The sequence below is a fragment of the Xenopus laevis genome, chromosome 1L (genome assembly GCF_017654675.1).
Source record: "Xenopus laevis strain J_2021 chromosome 1L, Xenopus_laevis_v10.1, whole genome shotgun sequence".
In the NCBI taxonomy this organism is placed as follows: Eukaryota; Metazoa; Chordata; class Amphibia; order Anura; family Pipidae; genus Xenopus; species Xenopus laevis.
In genome coordinates, this window is record NC_054371.1 from 84134233 (window position 1) to 84152120 (window position 17888).

At 37.8% G+C, this 17888-nt stretch overlaps 1 protein-coding gene across 1 annotated transcript in view; it reads right to left on the bottom strand.

Moving 5' to 3' along the window:
* Positions 1-1481: 1481 nt before the first annotated feature.
* mob1b.L (MOB kinase activator 1B L homeolog) overlaps positions 1482-17888 on the bottom strand; it is a 48676-nt gene continuing 32269 nt past the window's right edge. The window contains 4 exon segments of the mRNA NM_001091796.1: positions 1482-8843; positions 11742-11905; positions 12661-12794; positions 17049-17142. Coding sequence (NP_001085265.1) covers positions 8766-8843; positions 11742-11905; positions 12661-12794; positions 17049-17142 — 470 coding nt within the window. The 3' untranslated portion in view covers positions 1482-8765.

Here is a 17888-nt window from a genome sequence, read left to right on the forward strand (position 1 = left end):
AACCCAATAGGGTGGTTTTGCTTCCAATAAGGATTAATTATTTCTTCATTTGGATCAAGTACAAGGTACTGTTCTATAATTACAGAGAAAAAGGAAATCATTTTAAAAAATTTGGATACTCTGAATATTAGACTCTGCATGACTTATGCTAGCCTTGACCCTTTGCCAATTTATTCCAACCACTGGCCTGTATTTGAACTTGATTTTCTCAGTTTTTGCTCCCTATGGCAAGGTATATTCCAGGTTATCCAGCACTTAGGCTCCCATCTGCCAGTGACTCCTCTGTCGTTGATTGTGACTTTTTTAATATGTAAATGTTTGTCAGACTTAATTAAATCTCTATGAAATAATCAGATGGATAAATCACTGTACATAACACGGAATAAAACAGTTTTTATTTTAGATTTAATTTAAAACCATGTTCATTAAAGGGGTAGTTCACATTTAAGTTGACTTTTAGTATGTTATAGAATTGCATTTTTTAATTGTTTTTTATTATTTCTTTTTTGCCTTCTGACTCTTTCCAGTTTTCAAATGGGGGTCACTGACCTCATCTAAAAACAAATGCCTTGTAAGGCTACAAATTTATTGTCATTGCTACTTTTTATTACTCATCTTTCTATTCAGATTCTCTTTCTATTCAGGTCCTGGAGATATGAAGATATTCAAATCAATCCATGGCTGCTAGAAAAATTTGGATGGAACAAAAATCTAAACTCAAAAACAACAAACAATAATAAAAAAAAAATGCAAATGATCTCAGAATATCACTTTACATCATATTAAAATGTAACTCAAAGGTGAACAACCTCTTTAAATTGAGGGAAAAATTTGAGAAACTATTTTTAAAGGAGAACTAAACCCCCCATGAGCAGCGGAGCTCACGGGTACCATCTTCTTCTGGCCAGTGGGGACTTATCATGTCCGAACAAAGCTGGCGACAGTCACCCACTGAAAATCGTCATCCAACAGAGATTTTCCAACCTGTCCGATTGTCTGAACGACCGATCGACATGGCACGAAAATATCGGGACACTCCACACACAGTCCGAAAATCGAATGAATCGAGGATTCGTATGGTTATATCTGTACACTATGGCCAGTTTAAGGATGAAAAAAGACACATGTCCATCAAGTTCAACCTATATAAAACTGCTAACTCATCCAGAGGAAGGCAAAAAAAACCAAAAACATCTGAAAGCTCTCCAGTTTGCCTCAGAGGGAGAAACAGTGGTAATTATTGAGGAAGCAGACCTGTATCTATCTCACTTGCTAAAAAGCCATCCAGCTATCTGCCATATTGTTATAAAACAGAAAATGATTCCTGAATCAGATCCACTTGTTATTTTTTTTTCAAGCAGACAACACATTTTAATTTTACCTGTTGTTTCAGAATTAAATGTAAATTTATTTTGATGCTGACTTTCAACATTCTGCTTTGTCTTTTTTAAAAAAAAAAAAAAAAAATAAGCAAAACACAATTTGTGGTCAAACAAGATATTTATTTGTAATAAAAACAGAACTCAGTTTTTACTTAAGAAAAAAAAAGGATTTGAAATATTTTAAGCCATCAAATACAATCTGTATACATTATTTACAACTGTCTACAGCTTTAAACATTCTAAATCTGTCTTTAAATGCTTGACTTAAAATTATAGGTTATTGTTAAAAACCTGAAGCAGTATTGGCACACTTAGCTTACACTTACAGTTGAGCGTTATACATAAATACTAAAATCCAACTTTACTTTCAACGAACCAAGGAAACAAACCCTGAGAGGGTTATTTATTAAAGCTTGAATTTTTCTGGTCAACTTTTAAAGGGGAAAACTTGATTGATTTATTATACACTTAGGCTACTAAAAGTCAGAATCTGAAAATACTTCATCTCAAACCTGTCGAGATCCTATAGAAGTCAACGGCAGATGTCCCTTTTCCAGTTTGAAGATATTGTGGTCTGTTCTGGGTTCTGTATGATAATCTGAACAATTCAGTGGTTTTGGGCAACAACTCGAAAAAAATTGAGCGATTCAGGAATCAAAATCAAGACATTCACACAATTTGAGTTTTTGCTAGATTTTATCAAGACTTTTCCTCAACTGAATTTTTACAGTTATTTTATTAATAAATAAGGTAAAATCGTGGACGGGAGTTTAGTCAAAATAGTTTGATTGAAATTATGAGAAAAAATTTAGTTTTAGTAAATAATCCAGAGTCTTTGCTGATCTGTGAATCCAAAAATGTATTTGCATTTCTTTCATTTATTGATAATTAAAAGCAGCCAAAATGGTCTCTTTATGGCAAAAATACGGTAGTTCTACAGAAGGCCCGATAAAGTATTAAAACTACTGGGTGGTACGGAGACTTGGATGTTAATCTCGTCCAGGGATTATTATACTCTCTAGTCAGGGATTATGGGAATATGCAAATGCAAATTGTGGCCCAAGCATTCTAGAGAGAAACACGATTGTTACTATTATTAATCTGTGACCTGAGTTTTGCTTTCTTTTATAAAACATATTTAGGATAAATCCAAATAAATGTGAATGTTTCTAGGGTGAATGCATAAACGCTATAAACCAACCTATGCTATCACTTATCCAATAAGCAATTTAGTTTAGCCAATCTGCATCTTTGCATGAGATTATTCATATCATATTTATTTTATTGTAAAGTAATAAATTCTTTTGGCCTTGTCTCAGGAACACAAACTTTTTCAGAAATTAAGTGATGCATAGACGCCTACATTTCTGCATGAACTGCCAGTTTGGGTACAATAATTTCATCCTTAGCGTAAAAGCCTCTACACTTGGTACTTTCCATTACATTGTTTACAACTTTTGGTAGAACTGTGTTTAATCAGTAATAGATGGCATGTATTTCATGTATATCCATTTATAAGAAATGAAAATCCATTGTACAAATCTATTCGAAAAACCAGCCTTTTTCTTGTTGTTTTGACCATCATACCTCACAAAACTGTTGATCTGTTATGTCACGTTGCTATGAATTATAGTGACCAGGGCTTGGCATAAATTTGCTAAAATCCACTATACACAAACAAATAAAATAAGTGAAGCATCTAATATATTGCAACATAACGTATTTTGGAAGGGATAAATGGGTAATGCGGTGATAAGGCTAAAGAAAGCAGGCCCTTTTTGTTACTCTTCAGAGGAGAGCAGACAAACAAGCTCTATTACTCAGTGGGTAATAATACTTTGTTTCATTGTGGTACAACTTACTCACACATTCCCTGTGGCACATACACTATGGTACAATATCCAGTTATGCAAACTAGAAGTACTAGAACTAGTAGTCAAGTACTTCTATAGAAGTACTAGAAGTCAACCTGTCAATATGGTGGTTCAATAGGAAAAAAAGTACAAAAAGTGTAGGTGAAATAGTGGCATTACACTACCTTGTAGCAGAATTGTTTTGTTTAATATAGTGGTAGTATAGTTTAAGGTGGTGAGATATAGGATGCATAGGTGCTTTTGTACAGAACATTTGTAAGATGCACACTACCTGAGCAGCGAAACTCTCTGTACTGGACTGCTAATCATTGCCATGGGTTGATTGGACCAATCAGCCTACATTGTCTGTGTAAAGCCATCTCCAACAAAGAAACATGAGTTGTGGGAGTTGGGTATAGTTTCCTGTTTTTTTATGTATTTTGTACTGTGTATTTATAAACACTAGTGATTTAAACTTTTCTCGGGTGCATCAATATGTCACTCCACACAGCTAAGGGTGTACAAATATGGTTACTGATGACCTTCTCCTTTTGACCCCTGGTTTGACCTTTATCCAATTTAACTAGGTTGGAGTTTCATTGGATGCACCTGGGTAAAGTTCTGTGGGAATGGGTGGACTGGTAATTGGGGTGTTTATTTGATTGGACCATTTATGTATAAATATTTGAGGCATGGCTCTAGGAGTTTAGCCTATGATTAAGTGTTTGGAACACGAAACGCGTCAGGCTGGTTGACACAATAAACTTCTTCACATTTGAACATTTGCCTGGTGGAAGTTTTGCCTTTGAGTGCCTGCTCCATATTGATTTTTCGGTTTATCCGCCCCTTGTGCTGAGGGCTCAGGGCGGTGCACCTGGGCCACTTCATTGATGTGGTGAGTAACCATTGTACTATCAAGAGACCCTACAATACAGAAGCTTTTTTCATAGTTTCCTTGTTGTTGTCCGTTTTATAGTGGTTTGTAAATGCAATTCTTCTGAACCAGGTTGGACAGATCTGCACAAGGTTCGCTGCAATGGGCTTATGGGTTCTGTGATATGTACATTATTACTGTGCACGTGTTACAAGCACATTACCAATCTATCTGTGTTTGCAACATCATTCTAAGTGCTTGACACTTAAGCACAAGGTACAACTGCTATACTGCAAATCACTTTAAAGTTGTGCCAGTATAATACAGCTATGGGACCTGTTATCCAGAATGACGGTTTTCCGGATAATGGATCTTTCCATGATTTGGACCTTCATACGTTATCTATACTAGAAAATCATTAAATAAACCCAATAGGCTGGTTTTGTTTCCAATAATGATTAATTATATCTTAGTTTGGATCACGTACATAGTATTGTTTTATTATTACAGAGAAAAATGAAATCATTTTTAAAAATTTGGATTCTTTTATTATAATGGAGTCTATGGGAGACAGCCTTTCCATAATTCGGAGCATTCTGGATAACGGCTTTTTTTGTATAATGGATCCCATACCTGTATATAAATAATGTAAGGGTTTTAATGGCAAAGTCTGTTTTTCACTGTGAATAAAATTGGATGTGTTGGCCACAAGCCCTGATTTATTTTAGCACCAATACTCTTCAGTTATAGCAATTTAACACTTGTCCGGTAAACTTTTTTTTGGATATTTACCATTACAATTTACATTACTTATTAAGGAGGTATGCTTGCCTTGTAACTGCCACATTTGCCATTTCCTCCCTCGAGTGACTGCCCTTTATAAACAAGCTAATCAATTAATAAGGAGGGAAATATACAGTATAAGGTGCACAATAGAAAATGTAAAAGTTACACTCAGTTACAGAAGTTACAGAATGTAAAAGTGAAAAGATTAGTAAGAGTACAGGTATGGGACCTGTTATCCAGAATGCTCAGGACCTGGGTTTTCTTGAGAATAGATCTTCCTACCTTAAATCTACTAGAAAATGATTTAGGGTTGGACTACACAAACGTTTTCAACGCGATCTGATGCAACCAAACGCCTGCGACAAATGGCATGCGACAGAGAAAAGGTAAGTGAATGCATTGTCGGATCAATTTGCAGCATTGATCCGACGTGACATGACTGTCGCATGCAGACGTCCGACAGTCGTGTCGCCTCGCCTTCAGTTGCAAATTAATTAGCTGGCATTAAAAGTAAAATATAGTGGTATTTTTCCCTTGGCAGATTATTAATTGTGCCTTCTGATTAAATTGTTCCTCCACTGAAACTGTGGACCAAGAAACTGTGTAAAAATGACTGTATTATTGTGGATTATGTACCTTACACTTTCAATATGGCTTTATAAATTGCAGCCAAATGGCATGCATAAATGTAACAACACATGTGGTATAAACATAGTATAGCTAAGGGGCTATACTCAAGGAGTTCATGGTGAACCCATAGGTTTAGAATCCTTGTTTTAAAATTACAATTCCAAAATGAATTATTTTTAAATTCACAATGCAAATTACAAGGGGTCTAAAGTAAATAAAAAAAGGTCAGCATGCTATTCTACTGCTAATATCAAGCTTTCAGCTTAGACTATCTTTACAGCTCAGTAGTTCATTGGTTAATTGAATATGCAGGTGGTGTCTCCAATAAGATACTTTTCTGCATATTGCTCTCTGTATTCCCTTTGGATTTAGGAACTGTAAGGAAGCAGCTGATCTCTTCCAGCTCTTCATAGCTTACTAAATCTCCCGCTAGCAGTTTAGCAGTTAAACCCCCCAACAAATGAAATAGGGACAAAAAGCTGTGCCGTGCACAACGCAGCAACGGTTTTTGGCCACACCCCCTAATTACACGTCAATTTTACAAAATTTGGCAGGTTATGAAACTTTAAACACATTTCTGGAAGTTTTAGTGCAATGTTTTTAATGTGTTATAATGATTTTGGTAATGAAAGAAAATTGCCCTTTAAGCTGCTAGTCTCAATTCTCCAAAGAGACCTGCTTATCTTAAATAGTTACAATTGTATCTTTGTTTATCTTAAATTGATACAAAAGTATCCAAGTGCAGCTGCTGACTGTTCAAGGTTTCTCTGCCAAAAAGCCTTATTTTAATTAAGTTACAGAAACTTTGTATCTTTTTCTGGCATCAGAGCAGGAGATCAAAGAGAAAGTCGGGATATTTCAGTAAGAAACCTGAGACTGTGGGCTGAGCTGTCACAATTGGGACTGTCCTGCAGAAAACGGGACAGTTGGGAGGTATGTTGACCAATGATAGTATATAACTTTCCTCAGCTTGTCAACATAGCGCTAAGCCTAGACAGTGTTTTACAGCATCTAACTGTAGTAAACTAACCTTCGAACCACCAGTACTACAGATCTTACATGGAGCTGTTGAGCTAAAAGCCTGATAATATCAACAAACATTTAAAATAAAAAAAAACACTCTGAGTAAGTTATTTCTATGATAAATCCCTTTAAATAGTAATATATTTACAATTATAGTAACACTGAAATACAGGCTCCTTATATGAAACACTAAGCTGTAGCATTCAAAGGGCAATGTTAAAAAGGTTTATATAACCTGATGAAAATGAGGATATTCAATTTAACATACACCAGGGTAGATAACCGTGATACAGATAATTACAGTCATCTGATGAGGAATTTAGGCGTATATATAAATATTACTCCCCCAAGGCCAGCATAGAACAATAATTTGCAAAATAAAACTCAGTTACTGTCAACATTTTATAAGGCATGTTTGGGTTGAACTGGGCCACTGGTTTTGATTCCATTTGAGTGGATTATACTACTAATGATCCAAGGGATTTTGCTTCAAGGTTTTCATGCTTGTGTTAATATGGCCAGGCAGTATGAATGATTTTGATATATTGCTTAATATATTATTAATTAATATATTATTATCAAATCCAAAGCCTTGCAGCTCACAACCCTTTGTTACTCACATATGTGGGATTCCAGGAGTATGCAGCATTATGGCTGCAAACTCAGCGGGGCTCATTTAACAACACTGGGCACATTTGCCCATGGGCACTAGCCCATGGAAACCAATAAAATTGTTGCTTTCATTGTTCTACTTGCAGTTGGCTTAAAAGCTAATCACTGATTGGTTGCTATAAGGTAAATTTGCCCAGTGTTGATAAATAAGCCCCAGTGTGTGTGGCATAAAGGACAGATGCCAGAGCCCAGCATGAGTATGTTTAGTGATATGCCCCTGTAAAACTGCAACAATGCTAGTCAATGCCACTTCAAAACAGTAGCAATCTGTATAAACATAGGTATTGCTAATTTAGTGGATCTTCACAAACCCTAAATCGCTGCAATATACAATAAAACCTCATATACACAACTATCTCCCAGAGATGGACTCTGCAATACAAAATCTTAAAAGCAGACCTGATTAGTGACGTTACCCATTCTAGCACTGTGACTACTTTAGTGCTCTAGATAGTTTAGGAAATACATATTCAAACGTTTAAAAAAAAAAGTGGGTTTCACAACAGTCATTTCTATTTTCATGCACGATGCACGGCAACTGGCTAGTGCAATGTAAATGCTCCTGGTGCTCAGTAAGTGTGCTTTTGCATAGCTGCTCATGTGCTCAAAATGCACAGCCTTTTACAAGGACACTAAGCCTGAAAAGATAATGATCTGTGGAGGACTTTACAAAAGTGGGGTAAATGAAATCACTGGAAGAAATATTAGTGGAAAAAATAAGACATTTTGAAAACTCAGAGGTTTTGTACACTTTAGATCATTGTTCTAGAATGCCACTTTAGTGAATCTGCAGTACTTAATTTCTCCAGACAAATCTGGAGTGCAACTTGCACCAATTTATTGAAGTGTTTTGGTGTTAATAATGACATTTTGGTGCAGTTAATTACATCAAACGATGGAACTACACTGATGGAACTGATTTACTCCAACTTTATTGACCTTACAAGTGGAGGAGAGTTTGATTTTCTAATGAAAAGGTAGTTTTACTCCAATTTAACTCCAAATTTGTCTTAATACCACTTATGTGAACTGACCTCCTGACTATGTGTTTGGAGACCCCAGCATAAATGACTGAAACTACCTAAGTTCGTCATTATGTCCTAATTACCCAGATAGAGTTATAGGAAAAAGGGAACCTGCTAAACCTGGACCTGACATCAATTTTTTAGCCACAGGGCTTCCTACAATCAGCTGCTGATTAAAAAAAACGAAATAATGAAACAAAATAAAACATCTGTGAAGCGGAGCAGTTACATAGGAAATGGATAATTTAGGCACATAATATTCTCAGATTCCTTTACTGCAGAAAGGAATGAAAATGTATGTTTAGGGGTTAAGATCTGGAATATACCTCTTCCTCCCTCCAAGAACACCTTATGTAGAACACACAATCAATTGGAATCACAGGAAGATGAGAAAATACCTACATCATATTCCCTCAGTATAAGCACACAAAAAATAGATTTTGGCTGCTTTGAATGCAACAAGGTTCAGAAAACAAAGCTTGCTTGAAAGAAAGGCTTTGGTGCTCAATCAGCTGCTATCTTATCTGTCCTTAGAGGTCAGCTTTTCGATTAATTCTTGCAGTGGAGCTTGTTCTCGCCTATCTATCAAGTTGAATTCCTATAAAACAAAAATATTAGAATATTATCCTGTCATAGTAAAACAACAATGTATAATGCTAAGTTAATTAAATTGATTTTGAGAAAAAAAACTTTTATTTATTTTAAATTTTATTATTACATTTAATTTTATATAGAGGGGGCATGTCCTGATGCCGAAGTAAGTGGACGCATCTGTGGGGAGCTCCCTTGTAGAGCGGGTCCAAGATAAAAAATACCAAGACATCCATAACAAGATGGAGAAACAAAACCGACCTAACACTTCGGTAATAGCCCAGCGTACACCACTGCAAAAAAGGATAAAGAAATTGAACATTTCTTTACTAAAAATGGGAATCCGAGTGACGACCACGAGGAAACCAATATGGCCGATCCAACAGCTAACAACCGCTACTTCCCCAATACACCAGGGACAAAGGAGCATAACACAAGATGCAGCCTTATTAGAGGCAGTATTGGCACTACCACAGAAAGATGACCTTAATCGACTACTAGAAGAAATAAAGAAGACACAGAAGTAAGAGACAGCCGAGATAAAGGCCGAACTCCACACGCTAACAGATCGGCTAAATACACTGGAGGGCAGTCAACGCTCTTTAACAGAGAAGGCCCTGCAAGATGAAACCACCCTTACGGATCAAGGGAAACAGATACTAGAACTCAGGCGGCTCATGGATGACGCAGAAAATCGCAGCCGACGCAGTAATCTACAAATTCGGGGACTTCCAGAATATATACTTATTCCAGAGGCGGAACAACTCCTGATACAGCTTTTCAACCACCTGATGGGCAGAGACGATTCTACTGAGATACAAATCGACCGCATACACAGAGTGGCGTCGGCCAAAAAGGGCCAACCAAGAGATATATTATGCTGCCTACACAATTACCAAGTGAAGGAGCAAATCCTACTAAAGGCAAGAGACACCAAGACTCTCAAGATTGAAGAAGACGAGATAGAGATATATCAAGACTTATCCTACTGTATGGTACTACAGAGATGGCTACTGAAACCCCTCACCACAGCACTGCTAGATAAACAGATCCGGTACAAGTGGTCATTCCCGTTTGCTCTGCAGGTGTTCGCCGGAGGGTGAATACACATCATTAAAGACCCTCAAGACGTTGTTATGAGAGCGCCTTGGATTACCCAAAGTAGATCTGAGTAGATGGATAGCGTACCTATACGGGGACCTTCAACCCACACAACAAGCTGAATCTACCGACAAGGACCAAGCAGAAGACTAATATAGCAAAGACACAGTTAGTAGCCAAACTGGCAATCCCATATAACTTTTTACCCTGCCTACACACCTCTCCTAGCCACCTTAAACATATAGCACAAACCTAGAAGAGCCAAACAGCAATTTTCTTCACCTGTATAGCTTTAGTCCCGAAACTGTTAAGTGTGCCACAGAACTCAGGCCCAGACCACAGATCTTACCCGTTATTCCGTGCAATAGCAGTATAATTTAATAAGGCACAAAATAGAAAGACAGATAGAAGATAATTTTATATAGAGGTTGATCTATATAATTCCCCTTAGTGTGGGTGTCTGGGGACATCTACTGCAAAGAGCTGTATAAACCATAATAGGAGAATGATGGACTGCTTGATTAGAATTTTCAGTTAATTTTTCAGTTCATTTACATAAAAATTCAAAAACAGTGCAACTTGCCCCATGTCTGATAAATGAATACATTAAGGGGCCTATTCATTATGCTGTGTAAAATAAATGGCAAACTTATCAAGATCTGTTTTATTTTACTCCATGTGAACACCAGATTTGCTGCCGTTTTATTACAATGCTTCAAAGCTTGCAAAATAGAGTTCCAGAGAAAGTCACTCTAAAGCTGGCCATAGATGCAAAGATCCGATCGTACGAATCATCGTACGATCGGACTTTCCCATCTCCCGACCCGCCACTAACCATTCAGATCAAAGTCTTACCAGTCAGATTAGTTAAAGAACAGATCAGCAATGTTCTGCCCCTGACAGCAATCGTACGATATCTATGTCCAACCAAACCTAGTGACAGTCTCCCACTGAAAATCGTATGATCGGCAATAAACGCAGAGATATTATCGGCAGCCGACAGAAATTTTCTAACCTGTCCGATCGACCAAACGACCGATCTCCGCCGGACGAAAAATGTCGGGACTCTCCACACACGTTCCGAAAATCGTACGAATCCTCGATTCGTACGATCAGATCTTTGCGTCTATGGCCAGCTTAAGAAACAATGTGTAAAAAGATTCTGACATTTTTGGGCAGTTTTTTTTACACAGAGAAGCCTGATGATGTGTGGTGAATAAGCCCGCAGTTTTTTACACCACATAATAAATCTGCTCCTAAAAGTATTTATGTCAGCAGTAATTCCCATTCAATTACATCCAGTGTTGCTACTCTATTTCATGTCTACTGGTTAGGCTGATCTGGTGACAAAAAGCTATTAAGCAAAACTTTTAGTTCTAAAAATGTAAAGCAATAGTTCTCATAAAGAGGTGGTTCACCTTTAATTAACACTTAGTATGTTAAAGAATGCCTAGTTCTAAGCAACTTTTCAATTGGCTTTCATTTTTTGTAATATTTGCTATCGGCATTGACACTCTCCAGCTTTCAAATGGTGGCCACTGACCCCATCTAAAAAAACGAATGCCCCGTAAGGTTGAAAATGTATTGTTATTGCTACTTTTTACTACTCGTTTTTCTATTCAGGCCCTCTCTGAAATTGCAAACTGGAGAACTGCTAAATAAAATGCTAATTAACTCAAAAACCACAAATAATAAAAAAATGTAAAGCAATTGCAAATTGTTTCATAATATCACTCTCTGCATCATACTAAAACATTAATTTAAAGGTGAACAACAATTGTGCAGTGGATACACTTCTCATTACCTGAACAAAGAAAATAAAGTGCTTAAAAGAAGTGTTCAGATGAGCCTCCTCTTGGAGCTGGATCACTGAATCAAAGTGCTGATGGTAAATGTGAGCATAGACTCGGAAGAGGCGCTTCAAGATAGTCTTTGCTACCGACATGAAGTTCTTTGGAAATGGAACACCTGTAAAAGAAGAAACAGCATTTTTACTAGTAAATGATATATTACAAATATTATTATAAACTTATTCAGGCTATTCTTCATTGCTGCCTTTCCCTGGACCCCATCAGAGACGGGGGTCTGTTCTCTCTATAGCTATGCCATTGGGGGGGGTCTAGTTTACCATATTTTGTATCTGAGGGACATATTGTATTCAAATGATGAAAGAAATATATGACCACAGGGATTCCTAAACTATGGTTCAGGACCCAATCATCATTTTTTAGGGTATTTGTCCTTTTATAACATGAGTTTTCTTCCATTTTAATTTGAGTGCCATAAAATAAGATTAATAAATACTTCTCTAGATGAATAAAGAATGTTTAAAGGACAACAAAAACTAAATTTAGTAGGGTGTGCCTGCCAATTTGTTAAACGTCCAAATGACAGCGAAACTAAATTCAGTATGATGTGCCAGTTCTATTTTGATGATGGTGGCGCTTTAATGAAATGTGCGTTGATCAGATCCTTGTGTGTGTGTGTGTGTGTGGTATAACACTGTACATCCAGAAGCTGATTTCTGAGCAACACATTGGTGGTACAGTCAGACATCAAAGACTCCTGGATTGTATCTTAGCTTGTCAGGTCTTAAAGAACCGATTGCTTCATAAGGTTTCTCACAAGACAAGACAAGATCACTCAGACTTTCTTTTTTTTCCTCTGTTGTAAGGGCCAGCATTGCAGCTCACAATATACTGGATAATGCCATATGGTCCTACCTATTTTGGAGGGGAAAAGGGTTTCATCATCAAGCTGGTCCTGTACCCATGTCATCAGGTAATCAATGTACTTGGGAGCAGAACATTTAATGGGCTTCTTTATATTGGTTCCATCTGCCCAGTGGTACTCGTACCTAGAAAGAGAAAAATCATAGCACATATTTATCAAAAAAAGGGGACTGACAAGCAAGTAATGTTATTTACACACAAATTAAACATTTATCATGTACATGAAATAAGGCACTGCATGAAAAGTCAGCATTCAGTAATAAGAGTGCAGAGTTGCACAAAACAGGTTATAGTCCAGAGAGAGTCACAATATGTAGCAGGTCAGCACCCACACAAAAAGCCAAACTCATCATACCCAAGACTAATATTCTAAAGGCATAAAAGATTATAATACATTGCTGTCTAAATTCCTATTCCATTAAAGGACAACAAAAGGTTTAATCACTGGAAAGGGCAGCAATTTGTTAGGCACCCTGGAGGTATTATAGACGCGACAATTCTTCTTGCCGAACGACCGATTTTAGGGAAGCCCAACCGATCCTTCGAAATTATCGTGCGGTTAGCGGGATTCGAATGATCGTACATCTTACGATTTTTCGGCCGACATCTGTCAGGAAATTGATCGGCCAGGTCAAAAAATCTTTGTCGGTCCCAGTGCAATCTATCTACCGTATGTTTGCAGGGCCAAGCAGGCAGCTCCCCTTTGTTTTCCTGGCAAATTGGTCTTTTTAGTTGATGGTAAATTCGTACGATCGTACGATTGTTCTGAGAAGATGGTGGTCTCACGATCAGGATCTGATCTTTTAAAAATCTCAACATCTATGGCCAGCTTTAAGATCAGCTCGCAGACAATTACTCCTTCCCCCAGGCCAGGGTATTTTTACACCATCTTGTTTCCAGTCTCTGAGATCCTTACTTCCGCCCTGGGCTGTTCACATGCACAGTAAAGCAAAAGTTCCACTTTACAGTAAGTTGTGATTCTACTCTACTGAGCATGTGCACAGCCCTGACCAGCCACAAGGGATCCCTGGAAGAGACGACAAGATTGCAGCATTGTGCTCAGTAGAGTAATACTACAGGATGTCAGAAAAGAGGAGCCCAGCCCTGAGTCTGAGATTAGTAATTATAATCACAGGGAGGTACCAAACAAATTGCCACTCCCCAGTAATTAAGGGGCTGATTTATTATGTGGTGTAAAAAACGGCACTATAATTTGCCACACATCGACAGGAATCACCATGAAAAAAAAAATGTATGTGCTTTTTCTTTGAGAAACTTCTGCCGGAACTTACTTACAAAGGTCTGAAGCCATTTAAAATACAAGCGGCAAATCTGGCATTTGTATGGCGTAAAATAAATAAAACATAAATTGATAAATTCGACATTAATTTCACACAGCTGTTTATGCCGTTTTTTTCTGCAAATTTCATTTTACACAATATGATAAATAGGCCCCTAAGTGTTTCTTTTCCTTTAAAGGCCAAGGAATTCAAACAGAGATTTACCAAATATTACAATCTGGTGTTCTTTCCTGCGTTTAGAATACCATTCTCAGGGTATGATGGTAAGATCTTGGCTCCTCTGTGTGGGTGGTAAACCAACAGTCTTTGACCACAGTCCAGTTTGTAGGCGCAGCCACTTAACTACAACTGCAAGCTTTCCATTCTTGAGCAATGAATGGAAACAACCAAACTGGAAAAGTTGGCACTAACTGCCAGCACACATTGGCCACTTGCTATTAAAAGCAGTTACTCTCATTATGTTCCAGTGTGACTTGCAAGCCCATAGTATCAAGACTGAGTTCCAGTTAGGGGCATTTGCAAGCTGGTGGCATTTACTAGAGGAACAGTCTCTTTGAGTGGAGGCATCCTCAATGCCCCTGCTCTAATTGTGCACACCTATTAAAAGCAAACATACTTATTAAAACAGGGCTGTCCAACTGGCGGCCAGCGACCCTCCCTCATGTGGCCCTCCACATCAAAATCTGCCTCCTGTGTCTGTTTACCATATGTAAAATTTAAAAGGTATCACTACAGAGAGTAACTGGCCCCTGAATTGTCTAAACCTCAAATTCCCCTGCATTGTTCACACCTGTGACCCCCCTGTATTGTTCACACTTGTGACACCTCTATTGTTCACTCCCCTAAAGGCCTGTACTGTTCACATCTGAGACCCAGACTGAAACTGCCACATTGTTCACCTGTTCACACCTTATTCAAAATGCTAATGGGGCACCAGCACTGTGTCACTGTATGTAGTACATATTAGACTGGTCCTGATTCCTGTCTCCTGCTCTGTTCTGCCTTCCCTATGCTCCCTGTGTGTGTCATACTTTGGTATTTGTTCTGGGGGTTTGTTAGCATTTGAAAATTGTCAGTGGCCCCTAAGGTGTTTAATCATATGCTGGGGTACTGTATTATACACAGGGGAGGAGGAGGCATATGGATTTATGGGTATGTCTTATATAACTTAGATTTTTTCACATATGAGTGGCATCCTTGCCAGGGCAGACACAATGTAGTTTGGCACCCTAGGCAAGAGCTTCACTCAATGCCCCCTGTCCTGCATTACCATTTCCCTCCTTACCATGATGGTTTTTAAATAAAGAGAGCAAGAAAATGTACAACACTTTTTCATTTTTTATTACTGCCCCCTGTACCTTTGCAAGCAAGCCCAGCAGCCATCCATCATACAGCCCTCCAGCAGCCATCATATTGCCCCCAATCTTTACCTGTGTCAGCAGCAGCCAAAAATAAATCTGATCACATCATATTGCCCCCAAGTATTTATGTACCTGTGCCAGCGCCCAGCCCAGCAGCAACAGCAAACATATGGGCCCCAAATCTGTACCTGGCTGTGCCAGCAGGAAGCTTCACACTTTCACAGTAATAGAAATAATGTCTTCAGTTCAGTGCAACTGTGCAAGGCTGAGAGCAGCAACTCTCTGTCATCACATCAGTGACATCATTGACGCATGTATGCACATCGCAGTGCACTGCACAGAAGGCGCTATTACTTGCCGGCAAGAGGGAGAAGGGGAAGGAGATGGATTACACCCAACTGGGTGACCATGATTACTGAAACAAATTATTAAATAAATGCTTGAAAAAAGTGCGCCCCTCAATAATGGCTCCCTAGACAGCCGCCTACCCCTAGTTCCAGCCCTGATCCCTGCAGTGAGCACCAACCATTTTTGTTTTTTTCTTGTAGTCCAAAAGTCGTGCCATCACTGCTATAAGTTCCATAACTTTACCCAAACTACAGTACCATATAGCATCAGGTCCAAAGGCTGTTAATCCCTAGCTACCCTCTGTTGTTCAGTCAGCTGAGAATGCTGTGATTTTCCAGATCACCAAGCTCATATTTTAGTTTAAAAAGCAAAATTTCAGGTCAAAGTGCCACATTAATCTCAGTGACAATGTTCCTTTTCACTTCCCTGTTCTTTTGTGTGAACATTTACATTTATGTGTGCAGAGAAGTGTTTGGGTTAGAGTACAAGATTATGTGTGTCCAAAATATGTTGTGTATGTTAGTATTTGTGTGCCCATCTTAAACAGAACATTGCTCAGTCAGATTTTGTCTGTGATTTTTGCAGGCTGAGCTTATTTACAAACTATGTACAGAAGTTTATGTTAAGTATATGAAGACGGTTTATAGAAGGAATATCTAAATACAGACTTCCCTATTACAATGTTTATCTTTTTGCTTTTCACAGCATCTACAGTGCCAAGAAAAGTTTGATGACAGAACAAAAGGGCAATGGGAAGGAAGGATCTGTACACGGATATCCAAAAATCTAGATCCTCAAAACATCTATTCAGAAATGATTTGGCTACCAGTACTGCTTTAAGGAGAAAGCATGTTGTACAGTATTTTAAAATGTGGTATGTATAATGTGAATTAATCAAGAATCTGAAAGCAGTAAGCATAGATCCTGCAGTACTCATCCTGCAAAAAAGACTTACTTCAAGAAACATGTCTTTATTTTTTGTACTTTCATCTTATATGTTCAAGTGTTGCATAGCTTTAACAGTTGTCATTGGTCTAATCCTGGGATTAGGATAAAAGAGTGCTATGAATTTTTCAAGCAACTACACCACAAAACAGCCCAAGGAGAAAAAAACACAACTGACCACCACATTTCATGACTATCTGGTAATACTATCAGACATAAAGACAAATATATGCCACATTTAAGAAATGTTATAATCTTATTGGGGTGGGGGCATTTACAATTGTGTTTTATTCTTAGCTTCCTATACTGTAACACTAATTCATTTTGCATCTAGAAACCTATTTATAATGATAAATAATTATTGCTTTTTTTTTTTTTTTTACAAGAAATATGTAGTGGTGCATTAGGAATTCCAGTAACTTACTTTGGGCCAGCGGACATTACTGGACAGCTCTCCTCAGTACAGAAATCTGTTATGGTTCCATACAACATGTTTATCTGGTTAAAGAAGTCCACAGCTGCAAAGCAAAAGACAACTTATTGGTTAAGTATATTCACGCAATAACAATATCAAAATCATGACAAAATCCTGCTTGCTCTGTTGCACTTATAATAGTAAAGCCATGAACAGCAGACACGCCTACATCACTGAAAACTTCTCACCAGTCTCATTGGCTGTTCAAAAATGTCATATGAGGAGCTAATCACCTTATATAACTCATCAGGGCCATATACAGTATGTTATCTGCCCTATTGTCTCATTTCTATCCCACATTGGGTTGCTAAATATAATTTTTTATACATAAAGCATTAAGTTACTTTTCCCCCTTTCCCCATAATATTGCATATGTTGCTTTTCAGAAAGATGGGAAAACTCCACAATTTCTTTAAGAATTCACCGTGGTCACTGTTTTTGACTCCCTGTCACGCATGTGCTGTAGGGTAAAACTACTTTGGCTTCATAACTGCTTATTAAAAAATAAGATGAAGAGAACAAATAAGGACACACCCGGGGATCTGATCTAGACCTTGCTATGTTTTTTAATCTTTTTATATTACTTTTAATACAAACAGTAACATAAAATAAGGAAAACAAAATACATAAAGAAAAAAACAGCTGGGTATGCACGATTCATTGCTGTTTTTTTATAAATAAAAGGCACAATGAAGAATAGCATTGCAGTAGTAACAGGCCCGGACTGGCAATCTGTGGATTCAGGAAAATGCGAGAAGGAGTGCTGTATAATGCCATTGACAGTCATTA